The sequence below is a fragment of the Denticeps clupeoides genome, chromosome 2 (assembly GCF_900700375.1).
Source record: "Denticeps clupeoides chromosome 2, fDenClu1.1, whole genome shotgun sequence".
NCBI lineage: Eukaryota > Metazoa > Chordata > Actinopteri > Clupeiformes > Denticipitidae > Denticeps > Denticeps clupeoides.
The window spans coordinates 31,503,868-31,527,664 of record NC_041708.1 but is presented as its reverse complement, the minus strand read 5'-3'; the positions used below and the strand labels follow the sequence as shown (position 1 = coordinate 31,527,664).

Sequence of the window (23,797 nt, the reverse complement as noted above, 5' to 3'; positions counted from 1 at the left end):
TGCTTTCTTATCGAGCCATTCCTTTTGAGAGTAATGAGATTGATGTGAATACATAAAGTGCTGATTTTCATCTGTTCAACTGATTATTTCAGGTTTAAATCAATCCATCCAGATATTCTATCTAATGGAAGGATTAGTCTAACAATGAACCAAATAGTCCAAATGTAAACAGAGTCATATGATGCCAGTGTTGCTAGGAATAATATAAAAGTAGCCTGACGTCACACTCCTCAATCCCTTCTCCCCACCCTCTCTCGAAAAAAGCCACCTAATCTACATAGCCTCGTGGTGACTCCGGACAGATTTACAGACACGCGGAACATTTGTCTCATGGGTAACCCAGAGACAATTATTTCTGTACTGGTGCCAGACAAATGCAATCAATCACTGTAATTTAATTTCACCCTTTGGCTGCCATCTGTTTACTCCAGCAGGTTATGAGTTTTATCATTATCACGCACCTAGATCTGCGCTCCGGCCAATTCTCCGCGAGCCCTGATAAAATGTCATTACACTAAACGTATCGGGGCAGCTTAAGGCTCCAATTACAAATCGAATTTTGCCCAAGAAGGGAAGCCGATGAGAGGGAAATGCACTCTTAGCCGGCAATGAAAGACAATATGGAATGGCTTTCCTGCCCCTGTTGTGCAGCCGTTCCATTCGCCACGGCGACTCAGTTTTTTTCTAACATTAACAAAATAAAGCCGAGTAGAATACAAATGCTCAGTTAGAGACTGCATATGGAGGTAAATTTATCCGATTTACCAGGAAAGTGGCCGAGTGGTGAGTCACTTATGCTAAAATCTATTTATAGAAACATTCAAAAATAACCACCTAATCCTATTCACAACCACCATTTAACCACCTTTATCTGTTTGTTTTCCCCGGGCGACCTGTTTGCACGTGTAGACGGCCCAATCTCCATTATCATGGGGGAAACAATGCACTCATTCCTCGGATTGTCTCTGGCCTGCACGCTTTCTCTCTCCACAACGGCTCGTCGATAATTAACTCTGGGTTTTAAATTTGAACCTCTGTGTTGCAGGCTAATTGTTGATGAAATATTGAGAGAATATAATACAATTCTCTGTCATGGTTTCAGGGTAAAATCCTGACGAAGCGGGAGGTTGGCTTCTTTCCAAGTGATGCGGTGAAGCCGTGCCCATGTGTAAGCATCAGTTCTTGCTTGCTCTTGTGTCTGTTGTGTAAGGAAAACCTATAGCTCCATTTAATTAAGAAAAATTCTGCTCCTCCAGGATTGCTTGGGCTTGGAGACTGTTGGCGCATTGATTAATAAAAAAAATACCCCATGTGGGGTATCAGCATGATAGTAAATTCTTCAATCAGGGAGGGACAGACAAACAAACATTTGCTTTGTATTATACATATTTGCATCGATATATAGCATCCTGCCAAATTGTCTATATTTGCTGATCCAAATGAAGCATCGTTTTTCTGATTACAGCTATCAAAATGGGATTAACAGTGTCAGTAACATTAGAGTTGGAAATATCATGGCTGTTTAAGCTGGACACCAGACTGCACCTTTCAGAGACCTGAGGGACATTCAGATGAAAGAAATGTATACACTGAGGTATATCATGTGTAGGAAAGGTCACACACACATATATAACATTTAAAGACTCAGGGGTAGATGTCTTAGAGCCGGTGGTTAAGTACTTTTTTTTGTGTTCATTTAAACCGACTGAACAGGGCAAGTAGGGGGAAGAATGTTGTTTTTGTCTTTGCCTGGATCGAGATCTTGCACTGGTGCATGCTTGTGCTCACCATGCAAAACACAATGAATAAGTGCTTATCATTATGCAAACAGGTCTGTTACGATAAGGAAGCCATTGGCTGTGTTTATGAGGTTAAATAGAAAACCGCCTGTTGTAAAAGATTAAGACCAGGATTGCTGGGGAGGGCTGCAGTTCATACGTGACGACAGTCTTCTTCTTGTTCTCTCTTTCTTTCAGGTCCCAAAACCTGTTGATTACTCAGCTCAGCCGTGGTATGTTTTCTGTATGCCGGTGCCATGACCAAATAGGAGTCAGCGTCATGGTTTGACAGCACTTCTATTCAGCTTCACCTACCCTTGCGCTTCATTTCTCTCAGCTGTGACTAAATTGGTCGGTGTACATTTACTGCGCTTTACTGCGGTGAATGCTGCCGCCACTTAAGAACCGCAGGCTGCATGCTCGTATGAAGGAAATCTGCACTTGAGGACAATGATTTGTATTTCGTCATATCACCACCAAACTTTACTGCCATATGCAGGACTAAGAGGTGAAGTTCAGGGCAAAATGCTTTAAATTTTTTTACCGATTGCGCCTTGGACCATGTTGTCCACCTGTGATGCCAAGGGGAGGTGCCTAAGTGATATAGGACAGATATAGGACATGGATGTTATTTACCAGACCACTGTTCTTTATTCCTCAAAATTGGTAGCGTGTTACCACAGCAATTCAGATGAAGTTCGGAACCCCCTTATTGAAAAAAAAAAAAAGGGGCAGTCAGCTCTAGTAGAATCCTTTGAGAGAGGTGCTCTCTCAATGGCTCTCAGCCAATCAGAAAACATGCATGTTTACAGGTTTGCCGGGCCGATGGAGAGACACCAGGCAGAAACTGAGCTCCTGAACCGAGTGAACAGCACCTACCTGGTGCGTCACAGGAGTCGGGAGTTCACCGAATACGCCATCAGCATCAAGTGAGTTCAATCAATTGCAAAAAATACTTTTTTTTTCTGCAAATGACCGTTTTGTAATTATGATGATAACGTTCTGCCAGATTTACCAGTCCCCAAATGGAGGGCCTGTTTTTCTGCGCTTCAAAAAGTTGCCCTACAGAATTCCCATGAAAGTTGCCACACTCGTGGCCAACTTCTCCAGAATTCAGATGTTTTTCAGTGGGTCAAGATGCAGCACAAACTGTCTGAATTGCTGCAGAGCCGCTCTGAATGCCGCGTTCTGCTCAAGGTTATTAAAGCATACAGAGAGGGAGAGAGCGGGGAGGAGGGGAAGGGGAAACATAACGATAAAACATTTTTTTCATCTGCAAGCAGTCAGGTTTTTGAAGCAGACAAGAGTTCTTCTGTCAGGCGTACGGCAAAAAGGCAGTTGCATAGATACACTCACACATGCTCTTCTATGCTCTCAGACATGAGGAGCACAAAGAGCAAGCCAAAAGGGTGCAGAGCAGGCTTGCACTTTTAAATTAAGCTCTGGCATTTCATAAGAACAATGGGCAGCTTTTTTTTTTTGTTCCAGTATGTAGAATATGGATTAGAGCTGTGATTTAGGGAGCTTGTTCCGCCCTCCGTCCAATAAGAGTCTCATTACACAAAGTCATGGAGACTGGAAGGGAAAACAAAGCATTGAGCTTCCACCAGAAAAGAAAAGGGCTGACACTATCACCGCCTTGTCTGGTTTGTGTTGAGCCATTTTCTGACTCTCTCTCGCTCTCGCTGCTTGAGAAACGAAGCCTGTAGCGCTGGCCCGATACCTCAGGTTCAGTAAGTACGACAGGGTAACGAGCAGCCTCAGCGCCCCCCGTATCGACCAGCCCGCCCCCCCTTCACCGTTCGGTGTCAGGAGCTTTTCGGCCCATGCATTACGGTGGCAGCTTCTCCCCCTAGGGGCCGTATCGATCGCAATGATCACCAGAAAATTACACTCATAACTTATTCATCACCCTTAGGTACAACAACGACGTGAAGCACATCAAGATCTTAACCAAGGAGGACGGCTTCCACATCGCCGAGAATAAGAAGTTCAGGAGTATATTAGTGAGTGGCCGGGTTTTGTTCTCTTTTCTCTCTGCCTTGCCATAAATACAGGGATAAAGCAGGTCATTTAATTAAAGCAGCACACTGTGAATGGCTTTAGAGACTTTAAGGAAATGCGAAGACATGTTCAATGGTCCATAGTTGTAGAATTGAGGTGTTCCTTTTATTAGAATTAAAAAAGCCTTGTTCGGTGAAGTTTAGTGGTTTGAAGTTTCAAACATGTTCAGTTTTTTTCATTTTGACTGAATGTTTAGCTTAAAAACGACTTTTTCTCATTTGTAATTCGTCTTGATCCCTTTTCAGACATTTTCTTTTAACCAGAATGCAATTTTTTCTTTGCCTCAGTTTCTGTCAACAATGTACTAATGACACTTTCAGTAAGAATTATTAAGAATTGCATTAGTGTCTGAATTAACGACTACTTCCATCTTCATTATACAATTCTGCTTTAGATAAACAGACATATATAAAACAAGCCCTGCCCTGAACACTGATTACGACCTATGAAGATGAAAGAAGATGTACTCTACTTTCTAAACTCCTCTTTTTTTGTTATTTTGATTTGGTTATGAGATGCCAGTTATTACCCCCATCCATTTCCTTGTTAGCGAAGCTTCATAAAGCGTCTCTTTAATACTATTTCTCTAAACTATAGCCAAATGCCTTCTGTCATTTGCTTTAGAAAGCGCTTTAGATTTGATTTAGCAAATGCCACTTAAAGTGACATTATTGAATTTTTGGTACTGCAGCCTTATCAAATCTTCTCTCTCTCTGCACCGGGCCTTCAGGTTGTACTACAGTACAGGGTTGAGTGGAGACGGATGCTGGGTTTGTTGTTGTTTGCGTGTGCATGTGTGCACATCTCTGACAGCGCGTGTGTTGTAGGAGCTGATAGAATACTACAAACACCACTCGCTGCGGGAAGGCTTCAGAAGCCTGGACACCACTCTGCAGTTCCCCTACCGAGAGCCTGAGAACGCGGCCGTGCTGCGTACCAACCGGGCCAGAGGCAACAGTGAGTACTGCACTCCCGCCGACCCCACCCACTGTCACCCGCAGCTGCACGGATGCTGCTGGTAATAGCGCCTTTAGAAGTTTGTGCAAAGTTATAATCGGATTGAGATGTGATGAAAACAACAAACTGCAAGGCCAGTTAGGTGGACTGAATGTCTGTTGTTAATTGCATGGCGGTTGCACTTTATGCACTTTTTTTTTAACTGGGGTTATATGTGGACCAGTATGGGCACAGTTCACCAGATAAAACAAGAAACATGTTTGTGCATGAGACATACTGTTGGGTGACACAAATAGTTACATACCAAGATAATCATCAAAAATTCTACCCGAAAATGTGTATTAGAGGCCTGGTCTAATAAATCTGATTTACTGAGATTAAATAGAATTTAGGAACCTCAGTCAGATACAACGAGCAGACTATAGATAGTATAATGAGCAGAGTGCAGACTGCGCGTTGGTGGAGAAAGCTTGTTGCCATACATTCCTAGTCAGACTGGGTAAGATCTGCACCACTCTTATCGCCACACTTATTTGCACCACACTAACAGCATCAGGTACCAGATTCACCGGCAGCTCCTTGAATTTGTCAAAGCAATTTTCTGAGTGTCAAATGAGTGGATCCCAGGTTGGTTTCCAGCACAGGGAAGTCATGTTGATGCCTTGGGTTGATGTCTGTGATAAAGGACTAGCACAAATATGTAAACTTTGTGCTAAAAAAAAGGTGTGACATACATTTTCTCATCTGAGATTAATCTGAGGTGCAGAAAACAAGGATATAGAAATAATGATCAGTACAAACATGCAGTAGGAGAGTATTTTTAATTAGGTGTATTCCGCTGGAGCCCATTTTTGTCTCAGTGGACCAGAATGAGACGTGGTGGTGTTGGGTGTTTGGGAACGTTGAGTCGGTTCGCTCTCTATCGCTCTTGGTGTGTGTTGAGGTTAAAACCAGTCAGTGAGTTTTCACACACCCCTCTCACCTGTTCATGGTTCATTAGCCAGAAACACACAGAGTTTTGTTCATTTCAGTGTCTGCGGTTGCCAGGACTGTTGCTATGGGTACACCGTGTAAAAGGTCCTCTCATTAAAGAGTTGAAGCTTTCTGATGTGTTTTCCTTGCAAGAGCAAAGGGCCCTAGACATTTCGGGCGCCTGGGTAAAAAAACAAACAAAAAACAGCAATTATTTCAAGATAACTTCCTAGAATTTAATTAATTTAAGTTCCGTCATATCTTTATTAAAACCTGTAAGATTATTTTAAGGTTATTCTGTGATTTGTAATAGAAATGGTCTGGTTGCCTAGATTTCTGTTGTTGGAGCTGCTGTGCTATTAGGGCATTAACTCCTATTATCATATGTTGTAAATGTGGGAATCACAGCAAGTTCGGTGATATAGATACCACATCAATACTTTTCTCATGATTAGGATATCAAAGTACAGCAATACTTATTCATAAAGAAAATAAATAAATAAAATATTAAAATGCACTTCATGAATCACTGCATTTCACAATGTAAAAAGATATGCTTTTAATGTTTCTGAAACCTTTTACTGTTCTAAACAAATTGGTGTGTGAACTGTGTTATACATACAACTTTGATGCATTGATACTATGTACCAGAGTATGCTGAGGTATTGATTTTTGGTTTCAAGTGCATACGCAAAACATTGTCATTTTACTTTGCAGGCTGCATACAAGGTACATAAAGCATAATATATTTTTTTTTACATTTACCCCCATCCACATTTTCACATTTCACATTTTTCACGGGTTCTATAGTTCTGATACTGAGAGGGCTTCCATAACGCAAGACACCAACAACTTGGGGTGGGACAATATATTGATAAACAGCATACTTTAATTCTTACTGTAGTGACATAACATAGATATGGTGGTATCCAACGTTGATACCATGAAGCAGAAAGGCTAAATCAATTATACAAGGTTTTCGTGACAGTACCGCATCAAGTGTCACTCTGTGATCCCCACCCCTGATAACGTGAAGTTATTAGCTGCCTAATTACTACAGCAGCAGGAATCCAGGTAACTATGACATGATCTGTGTGCTGATCGAAAATCAATACAAATGTTGAGTCCTGTGCACAAAAGCATCAGCGAGGTATTCTGTACCCACTTTTCCCCAAAACATGCTTTACGCAGACAGAACAGAAAGCTCTCTCCAGAGGAAAGGGTTAACTGCGGAGCCAGTGCTGTTAACGATCTGGCGTCCATGGAGGCGCGCACCGTGGGCTTGATTGAGAGTTTATGACGCATTGCAATCAGTGCTTAGATGAGATTTCATTGTAGCGCCATATGTCACACTCTGCAAAGCAGCAATGGGGAAGGAAAAAAGGAAAAATCCCTGGACTGCTGAAGGTCGCATTGCAAATGGGAAATGCTGCCAGATTGCAGCGCTGCCTCCTCATTCTGGAGAGCTTGTCATTCAAATCCTTCTGTCTTTAAACAAACACGGAAACGGGGTGGGAAAAAAAAAATCGCAATTTCCCTCTCCTGTGATTTTTTTTCTCTCAATAGCCTTCTCTCACACACCACAGTATTTTTAATTTTTATTTTTTACTGCTCTCCCAATGAATTCAGGTGACTTAAAAAAAAAAAAAAAAAAATCTTTGCCCAAATTACGAGGCGCACGGTGCATGACGCGCTTGAAAAGTAAAAATAAAACCACTTTATCCTGAGCCTAACCAGGTGCAATCAATCCGTGGCAGAGATGCTCATATTATTAAAAGAGAGCCTTCCTATATAATAACCCCCCCCCCCCCCCCCCCCCCCCCATGAGCCGTATTACTTGGGGAGGCTTAGAGAGCTGAAAATGAAAAGCTGCATTAATATCATGTATCGTTAGTTCAAATTCAGCCCATGTTCTCATGCTGATTGAACTCCTTGTATTGAAACTGTGGTGGGGATTTGTCTGGAGACCATTCTACTCATTAAGACGCTGCCATGGAGTCGCATTTAAACTGCAAATGAGATTTTTTTTTTTTTGCAATATAGGGTGCTATGAAAAAATGGATGTTTTCCCCCCCAGCCGTGGTCGGTGGTCTCTCCCTCCCTCATGGGTTTTAATATCAGCGGATCGCCAGGACCCCGTCTGTCAGCCTGCCTCCCCAACGCTATTGGTATTCCGCAGGAGGAGAGCCGAGCCCTGCTCCTCCGACGGCAGATTCATAACCTCGAATATTCTGCATTATGAATAACATCAACATGGCTGAGACAAGAACTCTGAAAGGGGAAGTGGGAGGTGGGGAGATGGTGGAGGAGGAAGATGATGATGATGGCTCTCTGGGGGCTCAGTTTTTAGCAACAGACCTCTCCTGTCACATACAGCCAACACAGACAACCCACACACCATGCTAAGTCTGTCAGATGACCATCATTTGACATTATAAAGCATAGGTGGACTGATAGAAGGTCTTTTGGAGAGGTGAACAAATACACACTCACACTGACATGCTCAAGCAGCAACAGATGTTTTAAACACTGAGAAAATCAGAAAAAGGGAGATGCAGGAGAAACAAAACGCCCAGAGACGCCACTGCAGACACAGAGAGTTTAACCCTAGTCTGGAGTGAAGACAGCGGGGAGGAGATGGAGAACGAGGGCGAGAAAGCAAAAGGCATAATGGAAGGTCTGGGAGTGGGCGGAATGAGAAATGCCATATACGGCTGTATATCCTAGAATGGAATCCCTCTCTGACTCATAATTCATGACCGATGAGGTAGGCAGATAAGCCTAATAAAGCGTGGCATGAAATATGTATCACCACCAATACACCATCACACCACGCTTAAATGAATTTATGCTTAGTGGATCGTATCCTTTCCACATGAAGGAGACAAAAATAAAACAAAACACTATAGCGTGCAGGTACCGCATCACCAGCGGTCGGATTCGGTTGTGCTGTTGCCGGTGTGCAAGTCACAGAGGCGTTTGGGCAGGATTCCGCCGGCGAAGACTTGAGGCTGTTTCAGATTTGCCCAAAGGCGGCCAGATCATGTGCTGCGTTGGGTTCTGGGTAGTATCAAACAACCAGACTAGCTCTAACAAGACAGCCCAGTGCACAGTAGAGAGATCCTTTTTTGTCCTGCCCTTACACTTGCAGTGTTCCTGCTACTTGCGTCTAGACGGGAAGGTGACACAGTCTGGCATCACCAGAACCAGCATGTCTTATTTTTAGTATGGGGCATAGGAGAACGCTCGGTTCCCATGGGGACCGAACTTACTAAACACGTTCGATGAGAAATGACAAGCCGTTATGATTATGATGGCGGACCAGCTTAAGATATGTTTTCACCCAGGTCATATCAGCTAAGATCAGCTATGACATGCACGTTTGACCAATTTATCATGTGTTCTCATGCTGGTCAACAGCATTTTCTGTTTTGTGTGTCTTAACATCAGTAGACTCATGAAATGGCACTCATAATTTACATGAAAACCAAAAACATTACTGTATTTTATATATTTATAGATTTTAGGAAGATAGTTTTCAATTGAGTATTTAATACTAATTATTGTACCTGTCCTTCAGATGAACTACAGTCCTAAAAAACCCTGTCCAAATCTTTTGCCATTGTTTTTGTCTTGCCATAAATAAATCATCTTCTTACTTGCAGTAAAACAAGTTTTGCTTGTTTCTCCTAAACAACTATTTTTTAAATCTTTTTTTTTGATAAAAAGAGAAAAGTCAGTGAGGTATACATTTGATCAGGGTTTTTCATGCTGGTTGCTAAACTATGAATGGCTCTTCATTTAAGTTCTTGTATGTGACAGATAGTGAAGTGATTATCATTGTGAAACACTGCAGCACAGCACATTGTGCACACAAAGAAATGTGTCCTCTGCATTGAACTAATCACCTTGGTAAGCAGTGGGCAGATTATAATGACCTCAGTTGTCTCTATGAGAAGATGATATTTTTAATGCTCCTTTCCGCACCATCATATTAAGTTAACACGGCAAGTCTTAATTCGAAAAAGACTAGCAAGCCAGACTTTTCTTTCTAACTTGTAATCACATCCGGAATCTCATATACTCAGTGAGGGGGAATTTTATTTTCTCTCTTTCGGTGCAAAATTTAATTTGGGTCAGCCCAGGAAAGAGAGCTGTCTCCAGTGGCTACCACGTTGCTCTTTGTACGTTAGCATTAACGTTTCTGCCGTAATGAATTCCTCCTCTAAATTCTGCCCATTAAAATAACGTTGCCTTTGCAGATGCGGTGTAAGCGGGCAAATTGCTTAACTCAAGTCTTTCTGGAGACACGGCTAGTTGCCCATTTATCTTTGTGGAACCAAACAGCACAGCCGCTTAAGCCATGCCAAGAGCTGTCATCTCAACATTAATAAGTCATCATTTAGAAGCTAGAAGTGTGCCGACTTCCATCCTTCAATTAAAAAAAAATGCCTCAAAGACTTATCTCACCTACAAGTGACCCGTAACTGCATATTATTGGCATTGTGGGAGGTGAGGTACTAGTAAACTGTAGCATTGACTTGCTGAACACGTTTTGGTGAGGACCGTATCGCTGGCTACACCGTATTGCGCAGCCTGTCATCTGTGGAAGGCAAGGCGTGTAAACATATTGGGTTTACAGCATGGCAAGGCCGCCCGGTCAGATGGCGGGGGGTCCATCGGGCCGCTGGAACAGTTAGCATGTGCTCCCAGGGTGCAGTTTTACTTTGGGAGGGGGGGGGGGGGGGGCGAAGAACTCCCTCTCTAGCTCTCTCTCTTTACTTTTCCCCCTCTCGTTTCTTCACGTTCCCCTCTTGTGCACCTCGTGCTAACTGCGAAACGAGCTTGGAATTTAAAATTCACCCTGGAGTATTGGGAAATGATCTTAATTTCTGGTCAGGAGGGGGATTAGTGCAGTTGCTGCTCAGATGCAGACAGTTTTGCTGTAATCTGATCTGCGTCTGTTGTTCTTCTGTTCATTTCATTGCTCTTCTGCCAGCTCCTCAGTTGCTTGTAAATTTGTGTTTCAATTAAACATGCTTCTGTATTGTTTTTTTTCTCCTCCTTTTCGCTTCTCTCCTCCCCTGTCCTCCCTCTCTCTCTCTCTCCCTGGCTGATTCTCTCTCTCTCTCTCTCTCTCTCTCTCTCTCTCTCTTCCCCTGCCCCATCTGCTCTGCTCTCTGCTACAGCCTCTGTGCTCTGTGGGCTGTCTTTTGTAAGTCCAGCCGGCTACAGCTTTGTTCCTCCCTCCTCCACTCCCTTCTGGTCAGGTACAGGTACCACTTTTATTCTTACTTAAAGTCTGCACCCCTCACAGTTTGAGCCAAGAGAGCCCCCTGCACCATGGCCACAGGCTCATTATTACTCCCCGTTATGTGTGTGTGTGTGTGTGTGTGTGTGTGAATGTTTGTGCATCTGACTATGTTTGCATAAATGTTGTGAAATGTAATTTACAATTACATAAAATTATTTCAAGTTGGGGGAGCATTAGGTAGCTCAACCCTTAAGCACTATATAAACATTTACACACCCCTTTTAAAATGAATAACGTACCTAAAACTAAACTAAAAGTAACAACTAAGTAACAATAACTAATTTCAAAACTTTCCCCACCTTTTAATGTGACTGAAGCTCCTTTTGACATAATCACAACATTCAGTTTATCAGCATGGCATTATTCAGTCCATTACAGTGTTTCACACAGCCTAGAACTATTGGCAGAAGTCCCCACATGTTGGCATGCCTTTAAAAGACAATAGGGGTGTGTATCTCACAATTCGATACGTATCACGATACATGGATCGCGATATGATTATATCATGATATATTGTGGTACTGTACATATTGCAATATTCTACAGTTCACTGTAAATGTAAAAACAGAGCTGATACACAAGATGCTGTGTATGATATGTGTGGATCACATAACCGTAATAATTCGGCCAAAACAACATAACTCAGAACTCAATTCCTGACTTATTTTGTATACAAGAATATCAGTATTTTATGTGAAAAGGTGAAGTTAAAGTGAAGTGATTGTCAATGTGAAACACAGCACAGCACACGGTGCACATATAAAAATGTGTCCTCTCACTCTTGGTGACCAGTGTGTGGGGACTGTACCTCAGTGGCATAGTGGCATATTGGCGTTACGGGATTCGAACCGGCAACCTTCCAATTTCTGGTCCATTTCCTTACCAGCTGGGTGAACCACTGCCCCTGTCCCTGTATCAATACAATATCACCACATAAAATATTACGATATATTGCTGTATCAATATACGCCCCTACTAACTACAAAATCACGGTTTGACTCCTACTTCAGGGTAGGGTGTAAACCTCAGCAGTGACGTTATTGTATGCTGAACGTTATATGGCACTCACCATGTTTAAAGCCATGCAGACACAGTGTATGTACTTCAAAGAGGTATGTACTCAACACGAACGCCACTCTCAAATGGCGCTGTTGTAGGGGACTGTGTTGTGCACCGAGGCCCTTGCATGAGAGCAGTGGTATATATCGGCCTTCCCTCCTAGTACAAAGCCCAACACAGTCATGCAGCCTTCGCACTCTCATTTTACACAGCAACGCTTTACGTTCAGTGCAAGGTTGACAGTGATGGTTTTCCTCCACCTGCTTCACACACGGATTAACCTCTAGCTCCCTAACCTGAAGCTCCCTAACCTGTCTGTTTACTGAACATGAAAAACCTCGACGACGGCTGCGGCGGAAATAGATTTATCTACATTTCTGTGGAAAAATGTGCAAAAGTCTCACATTGAAAAATTTTCCCAAAATGCACTGTGCCTGCCACATGGGTGTGGATTACGCTGTTGACAGAGCTCACAAGTTAATCAAAAAGGCCACTCCAGTTTGATTGGACCTGCCCCAGATATGCGGAAATCATTTCACGAGCCTGGAGTGACTGAGCAGAAAGCAGACGATTGGAGAGCTTGAAGTGATTATAGCCCGTCTGTCTCAGAGGAGACAGGTCTTCCTCCTTCCTTCATTTTCCTCCCCCGTCGTGTAAATATTTGCCTCCTTCTGCTATTATTCTGTGTTTCTGGTTTGGGTGAGACTCATCTCTGCCCATTTCTTCTCCCCTTTGTCCAGTGTTGACCCCGAAGGTGATGGGTGTGGCTATTGCACGTTATGACTTCAGCTCCAGGGACACTCGAGAGCTGTCGCTACAAGAGGGAGATGTGGTGAAGATCTACACCAAGTCAGGAGCCAACGGCTGGTGGAGAGGAGAGGTCAACGGCAGGGTAGGTGTTGGGTGGGTGGGGCTCACATTCTGCACAGTTTAGAATGGAGATATTCAGATTTTGTATAGGAAACCGCGTTTTTAGCGTTTTTAATAGTGAAATCACCTCAAAATCTGTGTGGAATCAAATATGTTAATATTTGCACAATTTCATAAGCAAGTGACTGTCCTCTGGATGGGACATCATTATTCTTTACCTTCATAGCACTTATGTAAGTACGTAAATAAATATATGGAAATGCAGTACATGCGTAAGTTTATAGGTGCAGTGTTGCCAGATCTTCACTCAACAGATGATGATTTTAAGATACATGTATTAATTCATTTATTTGGCTTGCTGCCTTGACACTGACCCCTGGTTGTAAGGAGTACACACTACAAATCATGACGCACAGTTTGTGAAAGTGAAAGTGAAGTGATTGTCACATGTGATACACAGCAGCTCAGCACATGGTGCACACAGTGAAATTTGTCCTCACCCTGAGTGAGCAGTGGGCAGCCATGACAGGCGCCCGGGGAGCAGTGTGTGGAGACGGTGCTTTGCTCAGTGGCGCCTCAGTAGCACCTTAGCGGATCGGGATTCGAACCGGCAACCTTCTGATTATGGGGCCGCTTCCTTAACTGCTTGGCCACCACTGCCCCACAGAATAACAGTACAAATGTTAACAATTCAGCTCTGTACAACACACATTAATAGTTCACAGCAAGTAAAGCACCGTCCCCACACACTGCTCCCTGGGCGACTGTCATGGCTGCCCACTGCTTACTAAGGGTGATGGTTAAAAGCAGAGGACACATTTCGATGTGTCACCGTGTGCTGTGCTGCAGTGTTTCACAATAACGATCACTTCACTTTCACATACTTACTACCATTGTGTCCCTGAGCCATTTGCTTCAGAGGGACTGAAAGTCAGAAAGAAAGCAAATCCAAGAAGTGAATGATCTGTGAGACTCCCGCCTTCTTCCGTCAACTCTTGTCCTGTGTTCTCATTTGCTGTAGCTTGCTGGCATCTTTAGCACACATTTAGCATGCTAAATATCCGGCAGCAGTCAGTGATCATCTTTCGCCATGCTCTCCAGGGGTGTGGAACAAAACTCTGGGGCCTGTATATAAGCAGATCCCATTTCTAAGCTTTAGTTTATTACCCCACCCCATTTGGCGATCATTCATCTTTGTACCGCTCACGGTGTTCACGTCAATTACCAATCAGCTGCCAACTTGCCTGTGATCTTGTGGTCAGCGGCTGTGGGTCCCTACTAATGCATACATACTACTAATGCGTGCACACTCGCACAGTCTTTCAGATACGCACACCTCCACAGGCAGCTTGCATTTGACATCAGCATTGCCGCGTCGTATCCGGGCACGCTCCTGCTCGGCACTACAAAGGAAAGCACGATAGAGGGGAGAGCGTGCTGCAGTTAGACACCGGCGTCCAATTCCACTGCAGAAATGACAGGATTTCACACTAAGCCCAACAAGCTTATTTGTGCTTAGAATTCATTGGCCTGTCAAATGTGTTCTGCGCGCTCTTGATCCTCACATGAAATGGATTCATTTCAGGCTGTGCAGCTCTGCGTTACTGAATGAAATCTTCAAGGCCCTCTTTATGGGTGTCTATAATGGATTTAGTGATCAGGGGCGGTATTCTTCATGCGTTCGCGCTTCCTGAACTGGGCAGGCTGGCTTGTTGACTAGTGTGACCAGATGTGGGAAAATGTGGGTGGCATCAACATTTTGGCCAGTACCAATAAACACTACATCCTCTTATTGTACAGTAGTCTTGTTGAATACTTAATTCTTATTGGCAGGTTGGTGTGTGTTCACACTCGCAGTTCTGAGCTTGCACAGTGAATGGGAGGAACACTTTCCTTGTTTGGTAAATGATTGCGGTACAGATTTTAAGGCGATTTATAACACAATACACAACATCTCAGGTAGCATCTGCTCGTATGAACCCTCCTGCAGAGTTTAGTGATTTCCCAGGATCCCCGGTGAGCTCAGGAAGACCCTGGATTCTGAATTCACCTGATCGGCAGAAGGGGAAACTCTAAGCTCTGCAGTAACCACTGCTTTAAATGGCTGTGCGTCAGGGTGGGGGCTTGCGGTGGGTGGGGTAGAACACTATTCCTGAACTTCCAGCATGTGTAATGCATTTCAAAGCTGGTCTCGTGATACAATTATGAGCGCACATCTTTTGGCTTGTGTACAGTCCTACTCCATCCCCAACATATTGCTGTCTCTGGATCAAATTCAGATGCCACCAGAAGTCTGGGTGGGTGTAGTTGTGATGGTGGCAGGATTTCTGCTGTGCTGGCAGGGTGTAGCCATGGTGTGACAGGTGAACATGCATGTTTCGGTATATCAGAGTTCCCTAAAGGACCTAATAATATCAGATCAGCCTCAGACACACCGTAAACACACACTGGACACCAAGCCTAATGGAGTGTGAAGTTTGTCCAAGCATTCAATCACACACACACACACACACACACACACACACACACACACACACACACACACACACACACACACACACAGGTAGATGCTAATCTGATGCAAGCTTCTGTAATGCCCCCATTATTACTAACACACACAGACACACTTTTTAGACTTGTCTTTCTCATGCCTTTGTTCTTCTGTGTCCCTCTCAGGTGGGCTGGTTCCCCTCAACTTACGTAGAAGAAGGGGAGGAGTGAGAGAAGTCGACGGAGAGCCAGAGCGTGAGAAGGAAGCAAAAGGAAAAAGCAAAGAAGCCTTTTTGCCGGCAGTGCAAACTGATCTCAGCCTGAAGGCTTTGCCTTGTCTTAGAGAAGACCGCGGTGCTTCCCTGTACCCGTTCAACAGGCTGGCCCAGACACACATGCACACACACTTATACACACACGCCATGCCACCCACCACTCAGACCCTCAGAAAGACAGGTGAGACCTTCGCTGACAGATTAATGGCTGCTTGACGTCTCCATGGGGACCACCTGCCGAGCAGGCTGCCGCTCAGCCACGGACATCCAGCACCTCCTCCCATCCAGACGTCTCCTGTCCCCTGCCTGCCTCCCTCCCTCCCTCCCCCACCCAAGAACACAATGTCACCCGCTTCCTAGAGCAGACCTCCACCTGCTGAATTTTTAAATGCCAGCCCCGGCCGGAGCTTCACTGGCAGGAGCAGCAGAGGAGAACTGAAACCGACGGGGGGAAAATATATTTAAAAAAAATACGGGGACAAGAAAACCTAAAAAAACATAGGGAAGAAGCGAGAGGAGGAGAAGAGGGCCGGGGCAGCTGGTAGTTTTTAGAACGCGCCGGTAACGTCTCATGCACTGACCTTGACTGTGTCCTCCTGTACCTGGGTTATTATTGATGACTGCAGCACCCCCTCCCACCCCGGCCTGCGCCGGAGACGAGGGCTGGGAGAACCCGTCACCCCTCAGCTGCACCTCCTTCGCTCAGTGCACATTAAGATCAGAGCTCACTGGGGAGCGTGCGCACACACACACACACACACACACACAGGGCTCTATTGTCAGTGTGGGGCTCGTTCGTTACTGTAAGGTCAAAAGCGGCCTCAGGACTATATACAGATAAAACAAGAAAGGACTATTTGGTAGTTTTCCGAAACTAACTACACTTTTTGGTGGGTGTATAATTATTTCTCTCAACCAGAACAGGATTTGTAGTGAAGATTCTATAACCAAGTTGAAAATGGTGATTGACAGCTCTCGTGCACACTACCTCCTCATCCTGTCAAAAATATCAGGTGCACAAACAGGTGCATTACAGATGTTTCTTTCTTCCTGAGGACGTCTTGGCCGTTGTTCTAGTGAACAAGCCCTTCGCTTAGAGCTTATAGCTGTGCTAGGCGCCACTTGGAAAAACGGCGGCCCGAGAGCATCGTCAGCTTGGCCGCAGTATAATTGATCTCTGTTTTTCCTTCTCTTTTGTGCAAAAAATGTAATGGGAAGCTGTTATCAGTTGTCTGTTGTATTTCATTTATTCATGTTTTTTTTTTTTTCGTTTCGTTTTTTCATTTCGTTTGACTGGAACGTGATAGAGAGCGAGACAGAGCGATAGCTTATCTTGGGAGACGCATCGCGGTGCTGTCACGCCCTGTTTTTTCTTCTCACCGTTACCGTATTGTCGGAGAACATGCGGCAGCGCAGTGGTGGCTGGCAAGGCTGTTGACAGAAAACAAAAGTGATCCGCCCGACAGGGCCTGCAAACAACCGCGTTCCCCCCCGCAGCCGCCCCCCTGTCCGGGGGTGGGGGTCCTGTTGGATATTCCCTCCAGTGCCATCTTAATCCACTAATGAGGGGAGATTTACACTCGTCGGAGGGAATAATTGCTTGACGCTGCTCATCTTCAAAAGCACAGTCAGCGGGAGGATCTTTCCCCCTAAATCGGCGCTTTGCTTTTTGTTTTTTCTTTTCGAAAGATTCCTGATCAGCGGTTCCATTTTTTTTTCTCTTCTTCTCAGCACAGTGGTTCAACACCAGGATTGAAGTCAGAGATCAGATCCGTGTGCGTCTGTGTGTTTACTTATTTATTTATTTCATCTCCCGGATTTGATTGACAGGTGTCATGAAATGGCCGTGACAGCAGTCAGGGGTGATTTATTTTTTTTTAAACGCGTTGTACCGTGCCTGTCGTCTCTTCTGGGCGCTCCTGACCGCAGCAGCATGCACTTTCCAGATAATCCGCATTTCATGTGCACCTTGCAGTGCCTCCCCACAACCTTCCTGAAACACAACACCTCCAGAAAAGTGCAAGGACCTTGAAATGAATATTGCTTGCCTCTTTTTGCCCGCTTACTGGTTTTAGTGGGTTATTTTAGTGCGCTCACAGGGCGCTGGCTGGTTCAGGTGCCTGTGGAGAGCTTACAAAATGGGTGGGTGGGAAGGGGGTTTTTCAGAGCCGTGGGTTTGCGTGTTTACATGCTTGAGACGCCCACAGGCTCAGACTGTAAAGCTCTCAGCCTACCTGCATGGAGACCAGCTGGGCGGATTCAATGTATGGCGTGGGACGGTGTGACTGTCGCCAAACTCGTTTGACCAGGACACAAAGCTGCCCAGCAGTCTTCCATCTGACCTTTCTGTGTGCTGCCAGCTTCTCACCACACAGCGACTCCATCTGTGGTCTGGGATGTAAAGAACTCTCTTATTGTACAGAGTGCACAGTGTTTTGTTTATGTACCTCTTACTTTAAAGCCTCTGTTCTGTAAATGATTCTGGTGGGGGATTGTTGACCGGATGTGTTCCCTCCCTTTCTGTAATTCTGAGATAACACAGATTATGTGGAATATATATGAAGTATTTGGATTACATAAGATTATATAAAGGATATATTGTGCTGATAGTATTACAATATTGGTGAAATACTTCTGTGATTGATGCCTTTCCCTTAAATTATTGTGAATGTCACTCTTTTCTTTGTACCTGCAGTGTAGTGTAGCAACCACTAGATGTCAGTATCACAAGATTTTTTCTTTCCTTCTCAGATTGTGCATCTCGACAGGCCTTTATTTCCCCCCACACCTCCTGCTCCACCTTTCTGGCCTAATGGGGCAAACCATGACTGATAAAGTAGCTTCATCAGACTCATCCCAATAAATGTGCCGAGCTGCCTTTTTTGGGGTTTCCTGACCTTTCCTTAATCTTAACTCCTTTGGGTGGGATAGTCCACAACCTCTTTTATAAACCCGTCTCATAGTATTTATGGATTTCCAATAATAGATTTATTTGCCTGCCCTTTTATGTGTTGAGGCAAAGGTTAATTTTCTTATCAGGTTTAGTCTCTGTCCTCTGCCAGCCATAAGCTACTTGTACCAGAGGGGGATGAGGAGGTTGACGGCTGTGGGGTGGGGGGCCAGCGGCCCGGCGCGCCGCTGCCTGCCGGCAGGCGGGGGGGGGCAGCCGAATTGGTTTTCTAAGCTTCTGCAACCGGTAATCTGTTCGCACACCTCTTCCCCAAGAGATGAACTCTGGCAGAGGGGGGATTTAACAGGGCTTCCACATATGGATTTATATATTTATATATCCGGGGATCAGTCTCGGCGCAGGATGGCTCTGTTCTAATCACCATCCAATCTTTTAGCCTCCGAGAGGAGCATCGCTCTCCCCCTCACTCTCTTTTTCTTTCATGCCCCTCGTTCGCCCCAGACACTTTTTATTCTTTTGTAGTTTTTTCTTTTGTAATATTTCATTGTTTGTGAGGCAGATGTTCACAAGTGTGTCACAATGAACACACGTCCAATGCCATCCCTTCCTGGACTCAACCAGCTCTTCAGCGTCATTCAGAACCCCAGACAAAGCCATATTTATGTAAGAGTCCCTGGGCCGGGACGCTTGTGCTCTGAATCACCGCGGCGGTGCTCGGCTGTCGATGATCTGTTCTCTGTCTAAGCCAAAGACGTCTGAACACCATAGTAACCTGCCACAGTGGCCTATCCTGTAGCCCTGCAATCGGAGCATTGCTGTAATATACCTGTACATATGTATATACCATGACAATAAAATTATGTATATTGCTTCTTTTTTAAAAGCGAGTGACTCTGTGTGAGTGTATTTTTTGCCCAGTACTTGAGTTGATTGGGGATGTCAAAAAAAAAAAAATCATCCCCCTTCTAAAACGAACTTCCCTGTTCCATCCCTTGTACTCTTTTATCAATAAATGCATAGGTATATTGAGTAAAATAGACCTATGAGCGATAATCTTTTGTTACGCCCACACACCGCATAATTCTCACACTGAAAAATTATTTGTACACTAATATGCTGCAGCATATAGCACCTCACTATGAAACAAGCGTGTCTCCTCTGGGTCCTAGAACTTGTCACTTACCAGCCAATCAAAAAAAAAATAAATAAAAGGGCCTACACAATCACACAAAAAGTTCCGAGCATCACTTCGGGAACAGAGTAAGTCATCTTCTGTTTTAATGTTACAACAAATTAACTACTTCTTTGAACTTACAGTAGTTACAGGGACAGTCACCCTGGAGACACTCAGGGTTAAGTGTCTTGCTCAGGGACACAATGCTAGTAAGTGGGATTTGAACCTGGGTCTTCTGGTTCATAGGTGAGTGTCTAACCCACTAGGCCACTACCACCCCCAGATGATTAACATCAGTGCTCAGTGTCTGTAACCTAAACTTTTCTTAAACTTTTTTTGGGCAGCGGTGGCCTAGGAAAAGGATCCGTAATCGGAAGGTTGCTGGTTCGAATCTCGTCCCCACACACTGTCCCCACACACTGCTGTCCGGGCAGCTGTCATGGCTTCCCACTGCTCACTAAGAGTGATGAGTAAAAAGCAGCAAAACAAATAGGCTGCATGATTTTATTGAATGTGCCATGTACCAAACCTTTTCTTCCACAAGTCTGGGCCATTAATAGCAACGTGATAAAATTATTAATTAAACACCCGGATTCCGTCCATCCGACCTGCGCCCCCTTTTAATATATTATGTTTTTTTTGCTTAAACAACAATAAAAAGGGCGCACAGTTGGTCTCCCACCATGTGCACTGTCATCAGCACAAAAAATGTCTGATAAACGATAATTTTCTTTTTTTTTTTACTGTCTGTTTCCCCCCTTTCTGCTGCCTTTTATCATGGCGCTCGGCTCTCCACTACACCGCATTGCTCCTCTTTGTTAAGCAGTGAGGAAAGCTTTGTTATTATACCTATTTTATAATGATGTATTATGAGTGTGAAAACAGTACAAGAAGAAAAAAAAAAACATTATTGGTCGCATATGTTGTCCAAAGGATGATCACTGTTTACTGAAGAACTTAATGACAAGCCAAAAATCAGTCGAAAGAAAGATAGGCACTGATTTTGGTGAGAGGAACTAAACACCCACCCAGACCTATTTTGTAGCTACGTGATTCTGAAATGACACCTACAGCGAACATGAACTTTGCATCAAGTTTAAAAGGGGAGGAGCTCATGGTGAAGATTGACAGCTCTCATACACTCCTGTCAACACGTCAGGCGTGCAAGATCTCTACGCCCCCAACACCCCTGGCACGCAGTTGTGTAACGTCTTGAGACTACACCCAAGAGGAAAACGCAAGTGGATGGCCGAAGCTTAAAATAGAGCATTCTGATTGGTGACCATCCCACGCCACTTATGCAATGCCAGGATAATATACTTCTAAATAAAGACATTACTGCTTAATGATGAGCAGCTTCTTTTCTTTGATGTGTAGCGTGATACTCTGCGCTGGGATAATTAACGGGAGGCGGCATTGTTTCGCTTTTTTGTGCACAATCCAGAAACAGGGACAAAAGCTGTCGGATGAAAATGTCAGCTGCCACGTGGACAGCGCAGAACAGCCTGATCCTGCCTCCATGGACATGATCGCCTTTTATGTAGCACAGTATAATGAGGCGAATTCAAGTTAATGCAAACTTTTATAGACCTAAGTTGAGTGTGTGTGTGTGTGTGTGTGTGAAATGGCCATCTGCTCGTCCTTATGTAACAGTGTTTGAGGTGGCTGCAGATGCGCAGCAGGTCACTAAAAGGCCTCCGGTTTCGGTAAGGAGGTTTTCCAGAGCTCCCTCCTCTCCACGGCAGTGCCCTGCCTTGGCACCACCTTCCCCACACCATCGCTTCGTGCCACCGGCAGAGATGGGGCAGCCCAGACAACAGATGGCCACTGAAGAGGATTGATGTGCTTCATCCCTCTGCTGAAAAAAAAAAAAAAAAAAAAAGTCTTTCTTGATTCTTCTCCATTTCAGTCTTTATCACTGTGGAAACTAGAAAAGTGCAGTTTCCACTTTCTTCCACCGACCCCAAAGCAAAACACAAGCGAGCTCCTCCATCATCAACGCCAGTCCCCATACCGGGAATATAACAGGATACGAACCCGCGTAGTTGCCACTCCTGCAGTGCAGACATTGACATTGTTGGCAGCGGGACTACCTGACCTGTCAAGTTGTGATGTAGGGCAGGACGCCAGCATATGGGAAGATATACCTTTTTAAAATACTAATGTGTTGTACGTTAATGACCAGTCTGTTCAAAAAACAAATATTTGACCAGGTGTTAGATAAGTGAATGTCTCTAGTGTTTTAAATATCAGCATTTTAATATGAGAATCAACCTAGAACTGGAAATGCTGTATCGGACGTGGTGGATGATTGTACAGGTAAAAACCAGCGGCCCTATTCCTTACATGGTGTTTAATGCGTCTCGAACACGCGATGGCATTTCCGTTTATTGCATTGTAATCTACGGGAGCCTTGTTTTTCGGCACAGGAGCACTATGGTAAACACTTAAAAGGTTGATTGTTAGATGGCGGCTCCTGCGGCTCCCCGGCTCGCTCTGCTGAGTGGATGTTTATTACCAGCTCGGCCCATCGGGGAGGCATCGCTTCCGAAGGCATTTCACCGGCGTGTAAATATCACTCGCCGTCTCCCCTCTCGTCCCTTTTCCATGAAGCTCCGGGGCTCGGCTCTGCACTCTGCAACTTTCAAGGCCTGACTAGGCTGGTAAACTCCCGTTTTTGTCTGGTGTCTTCATTACCAGGCCAGTTCCTTCTGTCCTCCCACCCGGATCCGGATGGCTGGATAAACTGGCGGCTCTGTGTTCTCCTAATGAGAGCGCTTTCTCTCGCGGCTCCTAGCAACCTTTTCCCCCAGAGAGGAAGTCACCTGGAGCTGGATCTGGGTGAGCCGCTGCTGCAGAGAGAACCATCTGTCTGCCTTCGGAGGGGATGGTGGTGGGGGAGTTGGGGGGGGGGGTTGCTGCTGGTGTTGGAGGAAGAAGAAGAGGAGTATCGCACTCAGGTCGAGTCTCTCATCTAGCGTGGCCACTTGAACCTGATAAGATAAGAGCGAGGCAGCGGTTTGCAGAAGCCCACGTCTGCCGTATCTCTCGGATGATCCGGCACAGGCCTGCTGAGGTGCAAGGTGTCATCTCTGCTCGCCAATCTCTGTTGTCCAGCTCATTCTAAAGTCTCTACAGATAGAGATGTCAGAGGAATGTCAGCATTCAAACAGTCAAACACAATAAAAGACAAATCGAACTGTTCAAAACAAAAAAAGACCAACAACAGTTAAAATAAGACCAAGGTCCTTACATCTACATTTGGATAATTTCTAATATCTCTACCGATGCAAAGGCCAATTAAAATCTTAGTTACGTATCTATATTGAAAATATACACTGCTTAAAAAAAACAACAGTGTCGATCACACTTCTGTGAAATCAAACTGTCCACTTAGGAAGCAACACTGACAATCAATTTAACATGCGGTTGTGCAAATGAAATAGACAACAGGTAGAAATTAGCAAGACATTCCCAATAAAGGCGTGGTTCTGCAGGTGGTGACCACAGACCACTTCTCAGTTCCTATGCTTTCTGGCTGATGTTTTGGTCACTTTTGTACGCTGGCGGTGCTTTCACTCTAGTGGTATCATGAGACGGAGTCTACAACCCACAGGTGGCTCAGGTAGTGCAGCTCATCCAGGATGGCACATCAGTGCGAGTTGTGGCATGAAGGTTTGCTGGGTCTGTCAGCATAGTGTCCACAGGATACAGGTGCTATCAGGAGAAAGGCCAGTATATGGAGGCCACAAATGTGCATATATCTGCTCAAACGGTCAGAAACAGACTACATGAGGGTGGTCCACAGGTGGGGATTGTGCTTACATTCCCTTTATTTTTGAGCAGTGTTTATTATCATGCAGTTTTAGTACTTTGAGAATGGAAAGGCCTTCTTGTGATTTGAACAACAGAATTGTACCATCACACCATGCT

General features: G+C 44.6%; 1 protein-coding gene across 3 annotated transcripts in view; it reads left to right on the top strand.

Moving 5' to 3' along the window:
* The window catches only part of vav3 (vav guanine nucleotide exchange factor 3), a 74,726-nt gene extending 55,152 nt beyond the window's left edge, over positions 1-19,574 (top strand). For 2 of the 3 annotated variants that reach the window (XM_028966548.1, XM_028966544.1), the window contains exons 21-28: positions 1,103-1,168; positions 1,977-2,011; positions 2,591-2,707; positions 3,697-3,784; positions 4,670-4,799; positions 10,961-11,041; positions 12,885-13,036; positions 15,691-19,574. In XM_028966548.1, the coding sequence (XP_028822381.1) occupies positions 1,103-1,168; positions 1,977-2,011; positions 2,591-2,707; positions 3,697-3,784; positions 4,670-4,799; positions 10,961-11,041; positions 12,885-13,036; positions 15,691-15,735 (714 nt within the window). In that variant the 3' untranslated portion in view covers positions 15,736-19,574. The remainder of the gene's footprint in view (positions 1-1,102; positions 1,169-1,976; positions 2,012-2,590; positions 2,708-3,696; positions 3,785-4,669; positions 4,800-10,960; positions 11,042-12,884; positions 13,037-15,690) is intronic. The other variant, XM_028966549.1, reaches the window with a different exon arrangement.
* Positions 19,575-23,797: the final 4,223 nt, after the last annotated feature.